Source organism: Labeo rohita, chromosome 1 (assembly GCF_022985175.1).
Source record: "Labeo rohita strain BAU-BD-2019 chromosome 1, IGBB_LRoh.1.0, whole genome shotgun sequence".
NCBI lineage: Eukaryota > Metazoa > Chordata > Actinopteri > Cypriniformes > Cyprinidae > Labeo > Labeo rohita.
In genome coordinates, this window is record NC_066869.1 from 20,902,989 (window position 1) to 20,918,307 (window position 15,319).

General features: G+C 35.6%; 2 protein-coding genes across 3 annotated transcripts; both read left to right on the top strand.

Moving 5' to 3' along the window:
- Position 1: 1 nt before the first annotated feature.
- LOC127163049 (uncharacterized) lies at positions 2-7,812 on the top strand (the record flags this gene model as incomplete). The annotated part of the gene is given in 32 exon segments (XM_051106063.1): positions 2-131; positions 239-360; positions 454-515; positions 675-833; positions 934-1,088; positions 1,196-1,317; positions 1,409-1,470; positions 1,634-1,792; positions 1,892-2,046; positions 2,154-2,275; positions 2,368-2,429; positions 2,588-2,746; positions 2,836-2,990; positions 3,091-3,212; positions 3,304-3,365; positions 3,523-3,681; positions 3,780-3,934; positions 4,042-4,163; positions 4,255-4,293; positions 4,295-4,317; positions 4,468-4,568; positions 4,645-4,687; positions 4,776-4,951; positions 5,143-5,264; positions 5,390-5,454; positions 5,618-5,718; positions 5,855-5,879; positions 5,968-6,146; positions 6,396-6,511; positions 6,611-6,666; positions 6,838-7,069; positions 7,231-7,812. Coding segments are annotated over 32 exon segments (3,618 nt in total), but the record flags the coding sequence as incomplete, so codon positions are not given.
- Positions 7,813-8,899: 1,087 nt separating this feature from the next.
- On the top strand, positions 8,900-15,230 carry si:dkey-56e3.3 (zinc finger protein 184). 2 transcript variants are annotated; one of them, XM_051116381.1, is made up of 8 exons: positions 8,900-9,290; positions 9,399-9,505; positions 10,278-10,380; positions 10,598-10,695; positions 10,770-10,872; positions 11,204-11,298; positions 13,242-13,299; positions 13,374-15,230. In XM_051116381.1, the coding sequence occupies exons 1-8, from the start codon at positions 9,026-9,028 to the stop codon at positions 14,186-14,188; spliced, it is 1,644 nt and encodes a 547-aa protein (XP_050972338.1). In that variant the 5' UTR covers positions 8,900-9,025; the 3' UTR covers positions 14,189-15,230. The 2 variants fall into 2 exon arrangements, with proteins under 2 accessions (XP_050972338.1, XP_050972346.1); XM_051116389.1 differs by lacking the exons at positions 10,770-10,872; positions 11,204-11,298.
- Positions 15,231-15,319: the final 89 nt, after the last annotated feature.

Consider the following 15,319-nt stretch of genomic DNA (forward strand, 5'->3'; position numbering starts at 1 on the left):
CAAGCTGGTGTTCAACTCCTCGTCTCCAGTCCCCAGTGAAGCTCTGGTCCTCAGTGCTGTCAACACTCTCCGTAATTCCAGAGAGTCACAGCTCAATGAATCAGTGAAGGTGGTCAATGTCACCTATGAGAGTAAGTGTCATCCTATAGGGTTAAAAAGCTTTTGAATTAGAATCAGTCAAGCAATTATGAATGGAAAGCTTTGACGAAAAATGAATTACAATTTCCTTTCCACACAGAAATCTCCGAAACCTCCTATGCTGTGGTCTTTACATTTAACCTGGTTAACATCAGCATGCCAGAGGACCCTGAGCTCAGAGACAACACCTACCAGCAAGTGCAGAATATCATCAATAATGCGGTAAACATAAAACATGAACAGTAAAAAAAGGTTTAGGTCCAATGCCAGTCTTCACCAGAGGTTGATGAATGGTTTGATATTTTTTTCCTGCAGCTGAACACTCTTCTGAATGAACCTGGCCAGCCAGTTCTTGAACCCAAGTCCTCCACCTTCACGTAAGATACAAACTCACTTCACAAGCTTTATTTCATGCATCCTCATAGTTTAGCTCATTAAAACTATGGAAAGTTACAAATAAAAAAAAAAAAAAAAAAAAAAAAAATTGTCAGAAGTAGATTAAAGTCCCTTACAGATATTTTCTGTTTGTCCTGTAGAAGCACTTCAAGCCAGATTGATGGCAGGATGGATTACACCTTCCAGGATGGAGATGCCATACAACCAGTCAGCTTCCTAAATGAGCTACGTCTATCGACCACTACAACAGTGTTTCCAGAAACAACAACTGGTTTCTCTGTTACTACTCCCAACCTCATGTAAGTTTTGGTTTTCTGTTTTGAAAAAAATCAAAAATGGAGATGTAATTTCAATGCAAAAATTTGATGTACATTAAACTAAAGTGGTTTTATTTTACAGATCTGGTTCAGTAGTGGTCACAAGCAAGCTGGTGTTCAACTCCTCATCTCCAGTCCCCAGTGAAGCTCTGGTCCTCAGTGCTGTCAACACTCTCCGTAATTCCAGAGAGTCACAGCTCAATGAAACAGTGAAGGTGGTCAATGTCACCTATGAGAGTAAGTGTCATCCTATAAGGTTCAAAACATTTTGAAAGAGGAATGAGGAAAACTGATATGAATGACAAGTTTAGCCAAATAAAAATCAACATTTCCTTTCCACACAGAAATCTCAGAAACCTCCTATGCTGTGGTCTTTACATTTAACCTGGTTAACATCAGCATGCCAGAGGACCCTGAGCTCAGAGACAACACCTACCAGCAAGTGCAGAATATCATCAATAATGCGGTAAACATAAAACATGAACAGTAAAAAAAGGTTTAGGTCCAATGCCAGTCTTCACCAGAGCTTGATGAATGGTTTGTTTTTATTCCTGCAGCTGAACACTCTTCTGAATGAACCTGGCCAGCCAGTTCTTGAACCCAAGTCCTCCACCTTCACGTAAGATACAAACTCACTTCACAAGCTTTATTTCATGCATCCTCATAGTTTAGCTCATTAAAACTATGGAAAGTTACAAATACAAAAAAAAAAAAAAAAAAAAAAAAAAAATTGTCAGAAGTAGATTAAAGTCCCTTACAGATATTTTCTGTTTGTCCTGTAGAAGCACTTCAAGCCAGATTGATGGCAGGATGGATTACACCTTCCAGGATGGAGATGCCATACAACCAGTCAGCTTCCTAAATGAGCTACGTCTATCGACCACTACAACAGTGTTTCCAGAAACAACAACTGGTTTCTCTGTTACTACTCCCAACCTCATGTAAGTTTTGGTTTTCTGTTTAAAAAAAAATCAAAAATGGAGATGTAATTTTAATGCAAAAATTTGATGTACATTAAACTAAAGGGGTTTTATTTACAGATCTGGTTCAGTAGTGGTCACAAGCAAGCTGGTGTTCAACTCCTCATCTCCAGTCCCCAGTGAAGCTCTGGTCCTCAGTGCTGTCAACACTCTCCGTAATTCCAGAGAGTCACAGCTCAATGAAACAGTGAAGGTGGTCAATGTCACCTATGAGAGTAAGTGTCATCGAATAAGGTTCAAAACATTTTGAAAGAGGAATGAGGAAAACTGATATGAATGACAAGTTTTAGCCAAATAAAAATCAACATTTCTTTCCACACAGAAATCTCAGAAACCTCCTATGCTGTGGTCTTTACATTTAACCTGGTTAACATCAGCATGCCAGAGGACCCTGAGCTCAGAGACAACACCTACCAGCAAGTGCAGAATATCATCAATAATGCGGTAAACATAAAACATGAACAGTAAAACAAGGTTTAGGTCCAATGCCAGTTTTCACCAGAGGTTGATGAATGGTTTGATATTTTTTCCTGCAGCTGAACACTCTTCTGAATGAACCTGGCCAGCCAGTTCTTGAACCCAAGTCCTCCACCTTCACGTAAGATACAAACTCACTTCACAAGCTTTATTTCATGCATCCTCATAGTTTAGCTCATTAAAACTATGGAAAGTTACAAATACAAAAAAAAAAAAAAAAAAAAAAATTGTCAGAAGTAGATTAAAGTCCCTTACAGATATTTTCTGTTTGTCCTGTAGAAGCACTTCAAGCCAGATTGATGGCAGGATGGATTACACCTTCCAGGATGGAGATGCCATACAACCAGTCAGCTTCCTAAATGAGCTACGTCTATCGACCACTACAACAGTGTTTCCAGAAACAACAACTGGTTTCTCTGTTACTACTCCCAACCTCATGTAAGTTTTGGTTTTCTGTTTTGAAAAAAAATCAAAAATGAAGATGTAATTTTAATGCAAAAATTAAACTAAAGTGGTTTTATTTACAGATCTGGTTCAGCAGTGGTCACAAGCAAGCTGGTGTTCAACTCCTCGTCTCCAGTCCCCAGTGAAGCTCTGGTCCTCAGTGCTGTCAACACTCTCCGTAATTCCAGAGAGTCACAGCTCAATGAATCAGTGAAGGTGGTCAATGTCACCTATGAGAGTAAGTGTCATCCTATAAGGATGTAAACATTTGAATGGGAATCAGACATATGAATGGAAATCTTTGACCAAAAATGAATTATTATTTCCTTTTTACTCAGAAATCACAGAAACCTCCTATGCTGTGGTCTTTACATTTAACGTGGTTAACATCAGCATCCCAGAGGACCCTGAGCTCAGAGACAACACCTACCAGCAAGTGCAGGATACCATCAATAATGCGGTAAACATTAAAAAATTAACCATCATAAAATGTTTAGGTCCAATGCCAGTCTTCACCAGAGTTAATCAATGGTTTGATTTTTTTCCTCCAGCTGAACACTCTTCTGAATGAACCTGGCCAGCTAGTTTTTGCACCCAAGTCCTCCAACTTCACGTAAGTTGAAAGCTCACTTCACAAACTTAATTTCATGCGTCCTCATATTTTAGCTCATTAAAACTATGGAAAATTACAAATAAAAAAAAAAAAAAAAAAAAAAATTGTCAGAAAGTAGAATAAAGTCCCTTACAGATATCTTCTGTTTCTTCTGTAGAAGCACTTCAAGCCAGATTGATGGCAGGATGGATTACACCTTCCAGGATGGAGATGCCATACAACCAGTCAGCTTCCTAAATGAGCTACGTCTACTGACCACTACAACAGTGTTTCCACAAACAACAACTGGTTTCCCTGTTACTACTACCAACCTCATGTAAGTTTTGTTGTTCTATTTTAAGAACAAACAAAAATGGAGAAGTAATTTTATTGCAAAAATTTGATGTACATTAAACTAAATGGTTTTATTTACAGATCTGGTTCAGCAGTGGTCATAAGCAAGCTGGTGTTCAACTCCTCATCTCCAGTCCCCAGTGAAGCTCTGGTCCTCAGTGCTGTCAACACTCTCCGTAATTCCAGAGAGTCACAGCTCAATGAAACAGTGAAGGTGGTCAATGTCACCTATGAGAGTAAGTGTCATCCTATAAGGTTGAAAAGCTTTTGAATTGGAATCAGTCAAACAATTATGAATGGAAAGCTTTGACCAAAAAAAAATTACAATTTCCTTTCCACACAGAAATCTCAGAAACCTCCTATGCTGTGGTCTTTACATTTAACCTGGTTAACATCAGCATGCCAGAGGACCCTGAGCTCAGAGACAATACATACCAGCAAGTGCAGGATACCATCAATAATGCGGTAAACATAAAAAATGATCAGTGTAAAAAGGTTTAGGTCCAATGCCAGTCTTCACCAGAGGTTGATGAATGGTTTGATTTTTTTCCTGCAGCTGAACACTCTTCTGAATGAACCTGGCCAGCCAGTTCTTTGAACCCAAGTCCTCCAACTTCAAGTAAGATGCAAACTCACTTCACAACTTTATTTCATGCATCCTCATACCAGCTCATTAAAACTCTATGGAAACATTTTATATTATTAAAGCAAAAAAAGCTTTGCAGAAGTGATTAAAGTCCCTAACAGATATTTTCTGTTTTTCCTGTAGAAGCACGTCAGACCAAATTGATGGCAGTATGGATTACACTTTCCAGGATGAAGATGCCATACAACCAGTCAGCTTCCTAAATGAGCTTCGTTCACAGACAGGTTTGTCGAAACTGACAATGGATTGTAAATGTTGTAACTGCAAGCTTCCTCCATTAATCATTACTTTCTTTTACAGTCTTAACAACAACCAGTACTCTGACAACTACTCCACCAAATGTGTAAGAGCAGTGATTTCAGTCTTAAATGTAATTTATTTATTTACATTTTTTTTCATATCTTAATGTATATTATTTGACATCTTCGTAGGCTTGGCAAAGCGCTTATAAACATTCGACTCGTGTTTGTCACGCTGGGCCCACTGCCAAATCCAGATACGATTCTTGAGGTGGCTAAGAAACTGATGACCACACGTCTCGCAACTAAAGCAGACACCACAACAACCCTGAGTGATGCTGTGAGCTTTGTCAGTGTCAATTATACGAGTAAGTTTTTCTCTCCTGGTTTTGCTTTTTTTTTGTTGTTGTTGTTCTGAATATGTTATTCAAATTGTAATGTAGATCTGTAGCTTTTATAGGCTATTTTGAAGAATTAGTGCATTAGTGCTTTGCGTTAGTGGAATTTCTCCACCCACATGTAACTGCACAGCTAATTAATTTTATTATATATTTTTAAGAAATAAACGAGACGGCCTATGCTCTTGAATTTGGATTTGAAATCAGCAATATAACCATGTCTGAGAAAATTGAACTCAGGAATGGCACCCACCTGTCAATACAAAACTCTATAAACACATTGGTGAGTTGGAGACGTTTCAGTCAAGTAGTTTTTTACAAACACATTTTCTTCTTCTTCACCTCTCTTTTTCATTTACCACATTAACCTTAACATACTATAAACAAATTCATCTCATTTTTTTTCAGCTGGGCAAGATCCTCCTCAGTAACTCCTCAGCTCCTCTCATTAAGTTCCAAGAGGCTGATTTCCAGTAAGTTCTGACTCACTTTTTACCTTAATTTGAGCAAATATATCCTAATGACACTTCTTTGGTGTTAGTCGTGACGTTTTTTTATATGAGTACGTGGCTTGTGGCTAAACATAATTTTTAGTTATTGACTAGTTTCTCATTGTACATTTTAATCTCTCTACAGGGGTAATTCCACTGTAATTCAGGCCAAAGTAGAATATGTTTTCTCACCAAATGACTTCTCGCAACCCAGTTCCTTTGTTCAGGCACTTCAGTCTGCTGAAGGTATTACCATATCCACACCTGCTAAACTGACAATCAAATGTTAAACTTCCATTTTTTATTAGTCTTGCTTTAAAAACACCAAATGCTGTAACTGAAAGTCTGATTCTCCTCCATTAATGATAACTTTCTTTTACAGCGACCACAACTTCACCACCGATCTTGTAAGTCCAATGTGTGATTTTTTTAAAAGCTGGTTGTTTTTATTTTCTGTTTATATTCCAATTATTTATCATCTTTTTTTTAATGCAGGATTAGGAGGGCGATTATTAAGATTCGTCTCGAGTTTATAACACTGGGCCCAAGACCAAGTGAGAGTAATGTTATAGAGGTGGTTAAATCTATAGTGGCCACAAATCTCACAACTAAACTAACCACAAGAGTATTAAACGTGGATGATCCTGTGACCTTGGAGAACGTTAATTATTTGGGTGAGTTTTTCTCTTTTCTCATGCTCTGTTTTTGTTGTGAATATAACATTTGTACGCAAATAGTGTAACTGTTGTAATCGTGTAGACCTTATTTATGGCTTCCTTTGAAGAAAAAAAAAATAACAGTCAATAATTATTAATTATTACAATTACAATAATTATGGATAATGAATAATGAAAAAGGATAATGAAATATTATGACCCATATATAGTCATGCAACTAATTCTTTTTTGTTTTATCTTTTAAAGCAATTAATGACACCGCCTATGCACTCATCTTCACATTTGAAATCAGCAAAGTATCCCTGACAGACGCAATAAGGAACGAAACCTATCAAGCAATCCAAAATAAGATAAATACTTTGGTAAGTTGGAGAGGCTATTATGGATATTGCGATCCTGAAATTGAAATTGCCTTATTTTGATCACATTAACCTGTTCTATTTTATTGCTGCACTCTACAGTTGTTCCAGATCCTAAAGGACCCCTCATTCAATCTGCTCCTTCGAGCCGATTTCCAGTGAGTTGTGATCCACTGCTTTTTACTTTATCTTGAGAAGAAATGTCTAAATGAATTTAAGAAACCTGCTTTTATTAATGTGATGTTTTTGATATTATGGGTGAATGAATGGTAAGATCACTTTTAGTTATTTCCTTTTGTTTCTTATTATATGTTTTAATCTCTCCACAGGGACGATTCCACAGTGATTGAAGCCAATGTTACGTATGTTTTCTCACAATATAACATCAACGGGAACTCCGGTTCCTTGGTCTATGGACTTTTCTCAGCTTTTACCACCCCAGTTCCAACCACCATGAACACAACAATCTCAAACAACGGTACAAATGCAGCATGGGTTGTGGCTATCATTGTCCCCGTTGCTATTGTCCTTGGGCTTGTGCCTTGCTGGATTCTTCTTTGCGTAAGTATTATGATGACTGATTGTCAAATATGTGCATTGGTAGTTAAGCGATTAGTGACTACAGGCATAAAATGAGGAATGGATCTGCCTTTTAAATGTGGTACTTAATTGTGTATGTACAGCTCATTAAAATGTTTTTGTCACTTTGTTTATGTGTTTAGTGTTTGCTGTGTGGTTGCTGTGCAGCAATCAGAAGGCGCTGGCACAGAAGACGGTCATACAATGTACAGTACACCACTCGAAACAGCCTCTTCTAGAGAGATCAGAGATATTTGGCAAAAACAGGACTGAACACCAATGAAAACATAACAATCACAATTTAAGCTTTGGATTTTGGATATTTAACATGCAATTCAATACTGCCTCTTCTGTAATAATGAAAGTACTATGTTAATGCTTCTTTTTTAAAGTATTTGTTTTATTATGCCTGTTTTGCTAGACAAACAGGTTCTCCATGAAATGTTCCTAAATGTGATGTTTTCATACTTTCTATGTAGTGTATAATGAAATTGAATTGTTTTTATTTATTTGTATTTATTTATAATATTCTGCAAAGATTACAGTTAAAAATCTTTTGCAAATGATTAGTCTGCTAGATATTTAAGGGACAAAAGTAAAACCTTGGAATTATAGTTATTTATTCACACTTCATGCACTTTATAAATGGAAAGCAAGTATAAAGCAAAGTCACTGGCATGAATATGGTAAACTGCAAAAATTGCAATAAAAATACTAGATCAATAAAGAATACAGAACAAAACAGACGTTTGTGTTTCTCTTTGTAATGTAAATATAAAGTTACTCATTATCGACCCTTAGCCTTCAGTACATCAAAGCTGTTTATACAGTAAACAATGTTACCCAACATAGTTTTTTTTTTTTTTTTTTCCATTAGGTAAAAATAAATGTATCTACATTTACAACTTATTCAAAGTGTATTGAACTAAGTAAAGTTACATATATTTGTAAATTATTTTATTTTTAATTATTGAATATATTCTGAGCCACAGTTGATTTGTTGAGGTTATGCTAAACTTGATTGCTCAGGTCAAGTCAAGGTTTAATGTCGGATGTGCAGCAACACTGCAGTTGTTTTGCAACAACAAATACTGAGTGGTAATCATTCAGGAAAATTCAGAAAAGCCAGCAACCATAAATGCAATGAACTACATTTAAAATCTATGCATTTTATGACTGAAAGTTTCTTAAAGACATCCCAGGTGAATAGGATATATAAAAAATAAATAAATAAAAGAGTTTGCCATACTGGCCCAGTTGATTAATCTGGAAATTTATTGGGAAATTGGAGATTTAATTTTGTTTTAGAAGTTTTCTGAAATCCTAAATGTAAATAAATATGAAACTTAGCACACATTTCCAGAACATAAATCTGACCATTGGATAAAGCCAGTTTAAAATTCTTGTTTACATACTAGAATTAAAGGCTTTATTAATAAATCAGAAATCAGAAAAAAAAAAAAAAAAAAAAAAAAAAAAAAAACATTTTAGAAATAAAATGTTGTATGACAGTAATTACTTAGAAGGAAAAATATCTTTGTGTTGAAATTAAAATGTACATAGTTCTATATAAACAAAGTGCAATGAAATAAAGACTTGCATCTCAAAATTGACCAGTGCAATAAATAAATAAATACATTTTGCCTGCATTGCCTTGCGAATGTTTTTTAGCGTTACGTTCCATGTTTTAGTCCATATCCCTAATTAACTTCTCAGTCTTTGCCAGTTTTTAACAAATTTCATTTGTGATATTGTGCTTTAGTAGGATGAGAGCTTTTATTTTAAAAAGCACAAGCGGATGTTGTCAACTCACTGGCCAGCTTCGCGTTTCGAGAGAGCTCCGGACCCGTATGCACACTCGTTTGAAAGGATTAATTGTATGGGCTGTCTCACTTTTATTAAAGGAGGTTCACGTTAATCTAAATAGATTCCAACGCAATGGCAAATATTATAACGTTTCAAACGCAAATCGCCTCAGTTATGGAAGTACTCGCAAACGCCGCTGTGGCAGAAATCTGCAAACTTGTTGAGGACAGCTATACCGAATTACAGCTTGAAATATCCCAAACGCAAAAGGAGAATAACCTCCTTAAAAAGAAATTAAAAGTGATAGAAATTCGGGATTCGTTTTATCGAAGAGCGCATAAACTAAGAAGCGAATCGACTGCCTTGACAAAAACAGGTGTTCAGGAAAAAACATCAGGTAAAGGGGTGATCACGCTCATTCAGTTTGACAGTAGTGATGTCGGACTAATTCCGTTATATTACAGGCACTTATTAATTACTAATGAAGAACGTATATTCTTTCCAGGTCGAATTAGTGTGAAAATCTCTTCGCTGTGTATTGAGGATAGGGATGAGGATGCATCTGCTCGCTCCTGTACAGTCTCGCATCTTCAACCCGAAAGACCAGACCAGGTCTGCATAAACAGTGAATGGGGTGTATCTTTTGTACACTGACTGTATACTGCAAACTGATACCTCTTACCTGTTGTTTCAATCTGACAGTTCCGCTAAACCTTTTTCTTTGTTCAGTATCTTACAGCACTCAAAACAGTCTTCCTGCAGTGCTCATACTTCCTCATTTACCTCAGTTCTTTTGTGTTATTAGCATTTCAATGATACGAAATTGACTTCCTTAGGGAAATAAACAATTTTCTAAAGTTTTAGAGTGATTTAGCATAAATACTATGTAAGTGTGCATTTCTATTCAGCAACTTGTACTGTATATCTCTTGCAAAGTCTCTTGTACTTATCAAGGCTGTATGTATTTGGTCAAAAAAAGCAAATATTGATTTTCAGCATGATCCTTTAAAATCATAAAATGCTGATTCTTTGGTCCTCAGGAAACATAATTATTTTATATTATTTATTTTATATTAATTATTATTAATGTATGTGGAACCAATGTTTTTTTATATATATAATTTTTTGAAGAACAGAAAGCTCGAAAGAGCAGTATTTATTTGGAATAGAAAACTTTTGTAATACTGAAATGAAAGTATTAATTTACTTAATTTTTTTTTGACTGATCTAAAACTTTGAACATTGTTGTATATGCCATCTGTACATATCTGGATATACTGGTATAAACCATGTCAGTTGACCACTAATTGCTACAGTTTAGAAACAGCTTTTTTTCATAAGCATTTGCTTAAAGGAATCATAATAACATTGTGCTTTTTACCAGTCTGTAGGGGATAACGAGCCAGATGTTTTGCTTATTAAAGAAGAGAGACCTGGCAATGTGAGGTGTGAACAATCAGAAAGAGAAACACAGACGACTGAAAATCGTGAGTATGGTGTAATAATTTATTTTTCTTTGTAAATTATGTGCATAAACTAGTGGTTGGATCGGTAATTAGTTGATATCAACAGAATGACAAAGTATGGCTTTTAAGGAGAAGTGATCCAATCAAATAATGTAAAGTGTTTGTTTTTTTGGTTTTTTTAACGTAGTAATGCGTAGTATTTTTTGCATATATATATACTGATACATCCATGTTACAGATAAAGATGACAGCCAGTACAGGAGTGCAGGAGTCTATGTAACAGTCCACAGAGATAACTTCATTGATCAGAACACAGTCCAGCACTGCCATCAAGAGGTAAGATACTGCATTTCTTAATCAGAGAGCTAATGATGTGCCTGGAGTCATGGCAACATTGTACTTTTTATCAGTCTGTAGAGGATGATGAGCCAGATGTTCTCATTATTAAAGAGGAGAGACCTGACAACATGAGGTGTGAACAGTCTGAAAGAGAAACAGAGACTGCTGAAAATTGTGAGTACTGTATTTACTGATTGCTATTTTTCACTTATTTAGTTACAAATTAATCCACAAGTAATTAGTAATCTTGTAATATTACTAATTATTTGATTTCTAATTACTTATGATAATATAAGGAGGAATACATTTGTGAATTGTCAAATATACAACAAAATTATACTGTTATTAATAGTGATATTTGTTTATCTGATCTATTTATTGTATTTTATATTTATTTTCCAGAGAAAATAATTAAAACATGACAACCTTTTTTTTTTTGAGAGAAAAAATGTAAATTCATTCTTGTTTACCCTGTGTTATTTCTGTTCTTTGCTTTCTTGGTAAGACGATACACAGTATGGGAGTGCAGGAGGAGTTTTTGCAACAGTCCACAGGGATAACTTCATAGACCAGGACACGGTCCAGCACTGCCATCAAGAGGTTAGTTTGAGAGAAACATTTAAAGGAGAAGTCCACTTCCAGAACAACAATTTATAAATAATTTACTCACCCCCATGTCATCCAAGATGTTCATGTCTTTCTGTCTTCAGTCATAAAGGAATTATGGTTTTTGAGGAGAGCATTTCAAGATTTTTCTTCATATAATGGACTTGATTGGTGCCCTGATTTTGAACTTCCAAAATGTAGTTTAAATGCTTCAAAGGACTCTAAACGATCCCAGCCGAGGAAGAAGGGTCTTATCGTGTAGCACAGGTTCTGGGATGCGCGTTCATGATGCTACGAATTAGTGATGGGTTGTTCTTGAACAATTCGTTCATTTTGAACGAATCTTTAATATGACTCGAACAAGTCTTCTCGGGGAGTGATTTGTTCAGTCACACATGCGCAACATCCTGTTAGGTTCTGTACTGGAATTAGTTCACCTGTTTTGAGTCTTCGGGTTTTTCGAGTCGTTCGTTCATCTTATGGGGCTGTCACGTGATGAACCCGAAAACTTGTCAGATAAGAGGTGAGGTGAGCTAATCATAGACTAAAGACCCAGGTAAATAATGAATTAATCTTTTATGTTTCTTATAGCATTATAGTTTGGTCTTGTTTGTAGTGTGATCAATGTTTATGTAAGCAGTAGATGTGTTAGGGAAGTAACACGTAACATTTTAATTATATTTTGCTAAAATGAATGAAATGACTCGAAAAAAGATTTGTTCATTTTGCTGAACAAGACTCAAAGGTCCGAGTTGGTAAAATGATCTGAACTTCCCATCACTACTATGAATCACTTCTAAGTTCATCGTCTGTGTGCTCTGGCTAAAAAAGTAGAGTATGTAGAGTATGAGATTATTTTCTCCTACAACTTCAGAATCGCCCGACATCGTTGTACCTTTTCGTTTGATTTACGACGTGACCTTTCGACATGATTCAATAGTACGTGAATGCGCATCCCAGAACCTGTGCTACACAAGCTTTTGTGCTTAAAAAGAATTTAAGTTTTTGTTTTCCGAAAAAAATGTTTCGCTAGATAAGACCCTTCTTCCTCGGCTGGGATCATTTAGAGCCCTTTGAAGCTGCATTTAAACTACATTTTGGAGGTTCAAAATCGGGGCACCAGTCAAATCCATTATATGAAGAAAAATCCTGAAATGCTTTCCTCAAAAAACATAATTTCTCTACGACTGAAGACATGGACATCTTGGATGACAAGAGGGTAAGTAAATTATTTGTGAATTGTTGTTCTGGAAGTGGACTTCTTTTTTAAACATATCTGTATTTGTTTACAAATGAGGCTCATGACAGACTCACAGTTTTTCTCCAGCAGTGACAGTTTACATACTGCTTCCTTTATTTGTTTACATAGGATTGATATTACTACCTCTTTCTAGTAAGCTTCTTTGTTGTCGTCTAGTATATTCAGACTTAACATGAACTGACAATGAAAATACTTCTAAAGCATTTGTTTACTAAGACATTATTAAAAATCAAAAGTAAAAAAAGCTTTTTCAAAGTTGCAAATAAAAATTATTGGAGTATTTTGTTGCAAAAAAATCTATTTTAGTTGCTGCTTCAAAATGTCACGTTTAGTTCAATGTTTTACATTTTGTGTTTACATCTAGTAATGTTTCTAATTATTTGTGTGGTTTACTAGAAATTTCTGAGTGAGAATTGTTTTTAAGCTTTTGTCAGCGTATACTGTTTTTGAATCTAATGAATATAAGCTAACATAACCAATTGTATTTTTTTGTTAGCTAACATCTTAGTTAATGCATTAACTAATGGTACCTTAATGTGAAGTATTCACAAAAAATCATATACATTTTTTTTTTTTTATATTTCATAGTACAAAGATAGTATATCTACAAAACAGACAGTTGTTTTCTGCTTAAATTGCTTTTATCATTCAAAACCATGATTTGTTCCTCTGGCAGAGCAATGGAATGCAACCTGATCTCCTTGAGGATGAAAACCTAGAAGTGAATGATATAGGTGAATTTTAATTATTAAATACAGTGTTTTACTAGTTACTAGTTTCCATTTAAGCATGTTGTATTTGAAAATAGGTGAAACCAGAATGGAGAGACGCTGCGATGGCGACGCAGGGACTAACGTGCAGTCTGTCCCTTCATATCCCTCATGGGTTTCCAGGAGATTTGACCCTACCACAAATCATCCCTCCTATACTGAATCTAAATGCAACGGAGGACCTGTGAATCAGTACTTGATGTACAGAGGGAGCGCAGATCCCATGTGTTCCTATGCAGCTCCAATGGACTCTAGTGACTTGTCAGTGCCTGATTTGGAAGGTCATTTAACACACGGTGATGAAGGTAACAACATTTCTCAATCCGAACAGTCCCCTTTCACACCGTGCTTTTCTTTCAAACAGTCAGACTCTCCTCAGATGCAAAGGAAAGACAAGTTTATGTGTAAACATTGTGGAAAAGCGTTCTCTCAACCCAGCACTCTCCTCTTGCATCAAAAACTTCATAACAGGGAGAGACTACACCACTGTACACTCTGCGGTAAGCGATTTAGTCAGGCGTCCAGTCTGAAAAGACACCACAGCATCCACAGAGGAGAAAAACCGTTCAGATGCGTGCATTGTGGCAAGCAGTTTGCAGATCAAAGTAACCTTAAAAAACATGTGACTGTTCACACCGGGGAAAAGCCTTATGGCTGTAATCTTTGTGGGAAGATGTTCAACCAGTCTTCAAACCTCAAAACACATATGAGGATCCACACACGTGAGAAGCCTTTTGGTTGCGATCGATGTGGACGGATGTTTGCACACAAGTATATTTTGGTGAAACACCAACAGAGAATGTGTGTGTCCAGTGTTGGGGGTAACGCATTACAAGTAACCCGAGTTACATAATATTATTACTTTTTCCAAGTAACTAATAAAGTAACGCATTACTTTTTAATTGACAAGAAAATATCTGAGTTACTGAGTATTACTAATATCTGAGTTACTTTTCCCCCATTTATTAAACTCTCCTATCCCCATGTTGAGAGAAATTGACATTAAGATGTTAGTTTTAAAAGAAATGTGAACATGCATTAATTCATCTCACTCACAAAAAACAGATTCAGTATTCCTCAAAATGAATAAAAACTGTGAAATTCAACTCATAATATGTTAAATAATACAAATATACTTACGTGAAGATGTGAATTTACTTTTCTCAAAACCAAAAATAGAACTTTCTATATTAAAAACAAACAAGCAAGCCCTGCCCAGATTTAAAAGTAACGCAAAAGTAAAGTAACGCATTACTTTCCATAAAAAGTAACTGTTACATTACTTTTTTAGCGAGTAACTCAATATTGTAATGCTTTACTTTTAAAAGTAACTTTCCCCAACACTGTGTGTGTCTACTGGACAATTCTAGACTTCACAAGATGCATTGGTGCACATTATTCCAAATAATTCAAAAGAGGCTTTATTATCAAATGTACTAATGGAAACCTTTTTTTTTTTTTATTTTGGGGGGTTAGCATCAGCTGCTTCCCACAAACCACCTGGTTCCATTCTGAAATACCGCTTATGATGATCCAGATCCTTCCCAATGAATAAAATCAAGTCTTTACATTTTTTTTCTCATTGAAAATCCTGTCTTACTGAGAAATGCATTAGGTTTCAGAAGTAAACTGGGTTGCAATCAGCCTTTCATGTTGAATCGTGTTCATGTTTAAGTTTCCCTAGCTATGTTACAGTGTACAGTAGATGACACTCAGAAACATTAGCCTTTAAATACCATCTTGAAAAATAACATCTACACTAACTGGAAGAAATCTGAATAACTATTGTATACATTTTAACTTTAAAAGGTGACTTGTGTAAACGATATTATGTATCAGTGTTATCGGTGACTTTATTGTTAATAAATTAGCATTAAACCGCTGTGTACTTTTAAGCTGTGTGGTAAATAATGGTTTTTGAGTTACCAAAAATTATAGAAGCTGTGATCGGTTAAGGCTGATTATAGTATAAGTTCTATTTCTG

Coding starts and splice junctions, on each gene's coding strand:
- si:dkey-56e3.3 (XM_051116381.1), top strand. CDS start 9,026: ATGGCAAATATTATAACGTTTCAAACGCAAATCGCCTCAGTTATGGAA. Junction 10,696..10,769: donor TCCAGCACTGCCATCAAGAG/GTAAGATACTGC, acceptor ACTTTTTATCAG/TCTGTAGAGGATGATGAGCC. Junction 13,300..13,373: donor CCTAGAAGTGAATGATATAG/GTGAATTTTAAT, acceptor ATTTGAAAATAG/GTGAAACCAGAATGGAGAGA.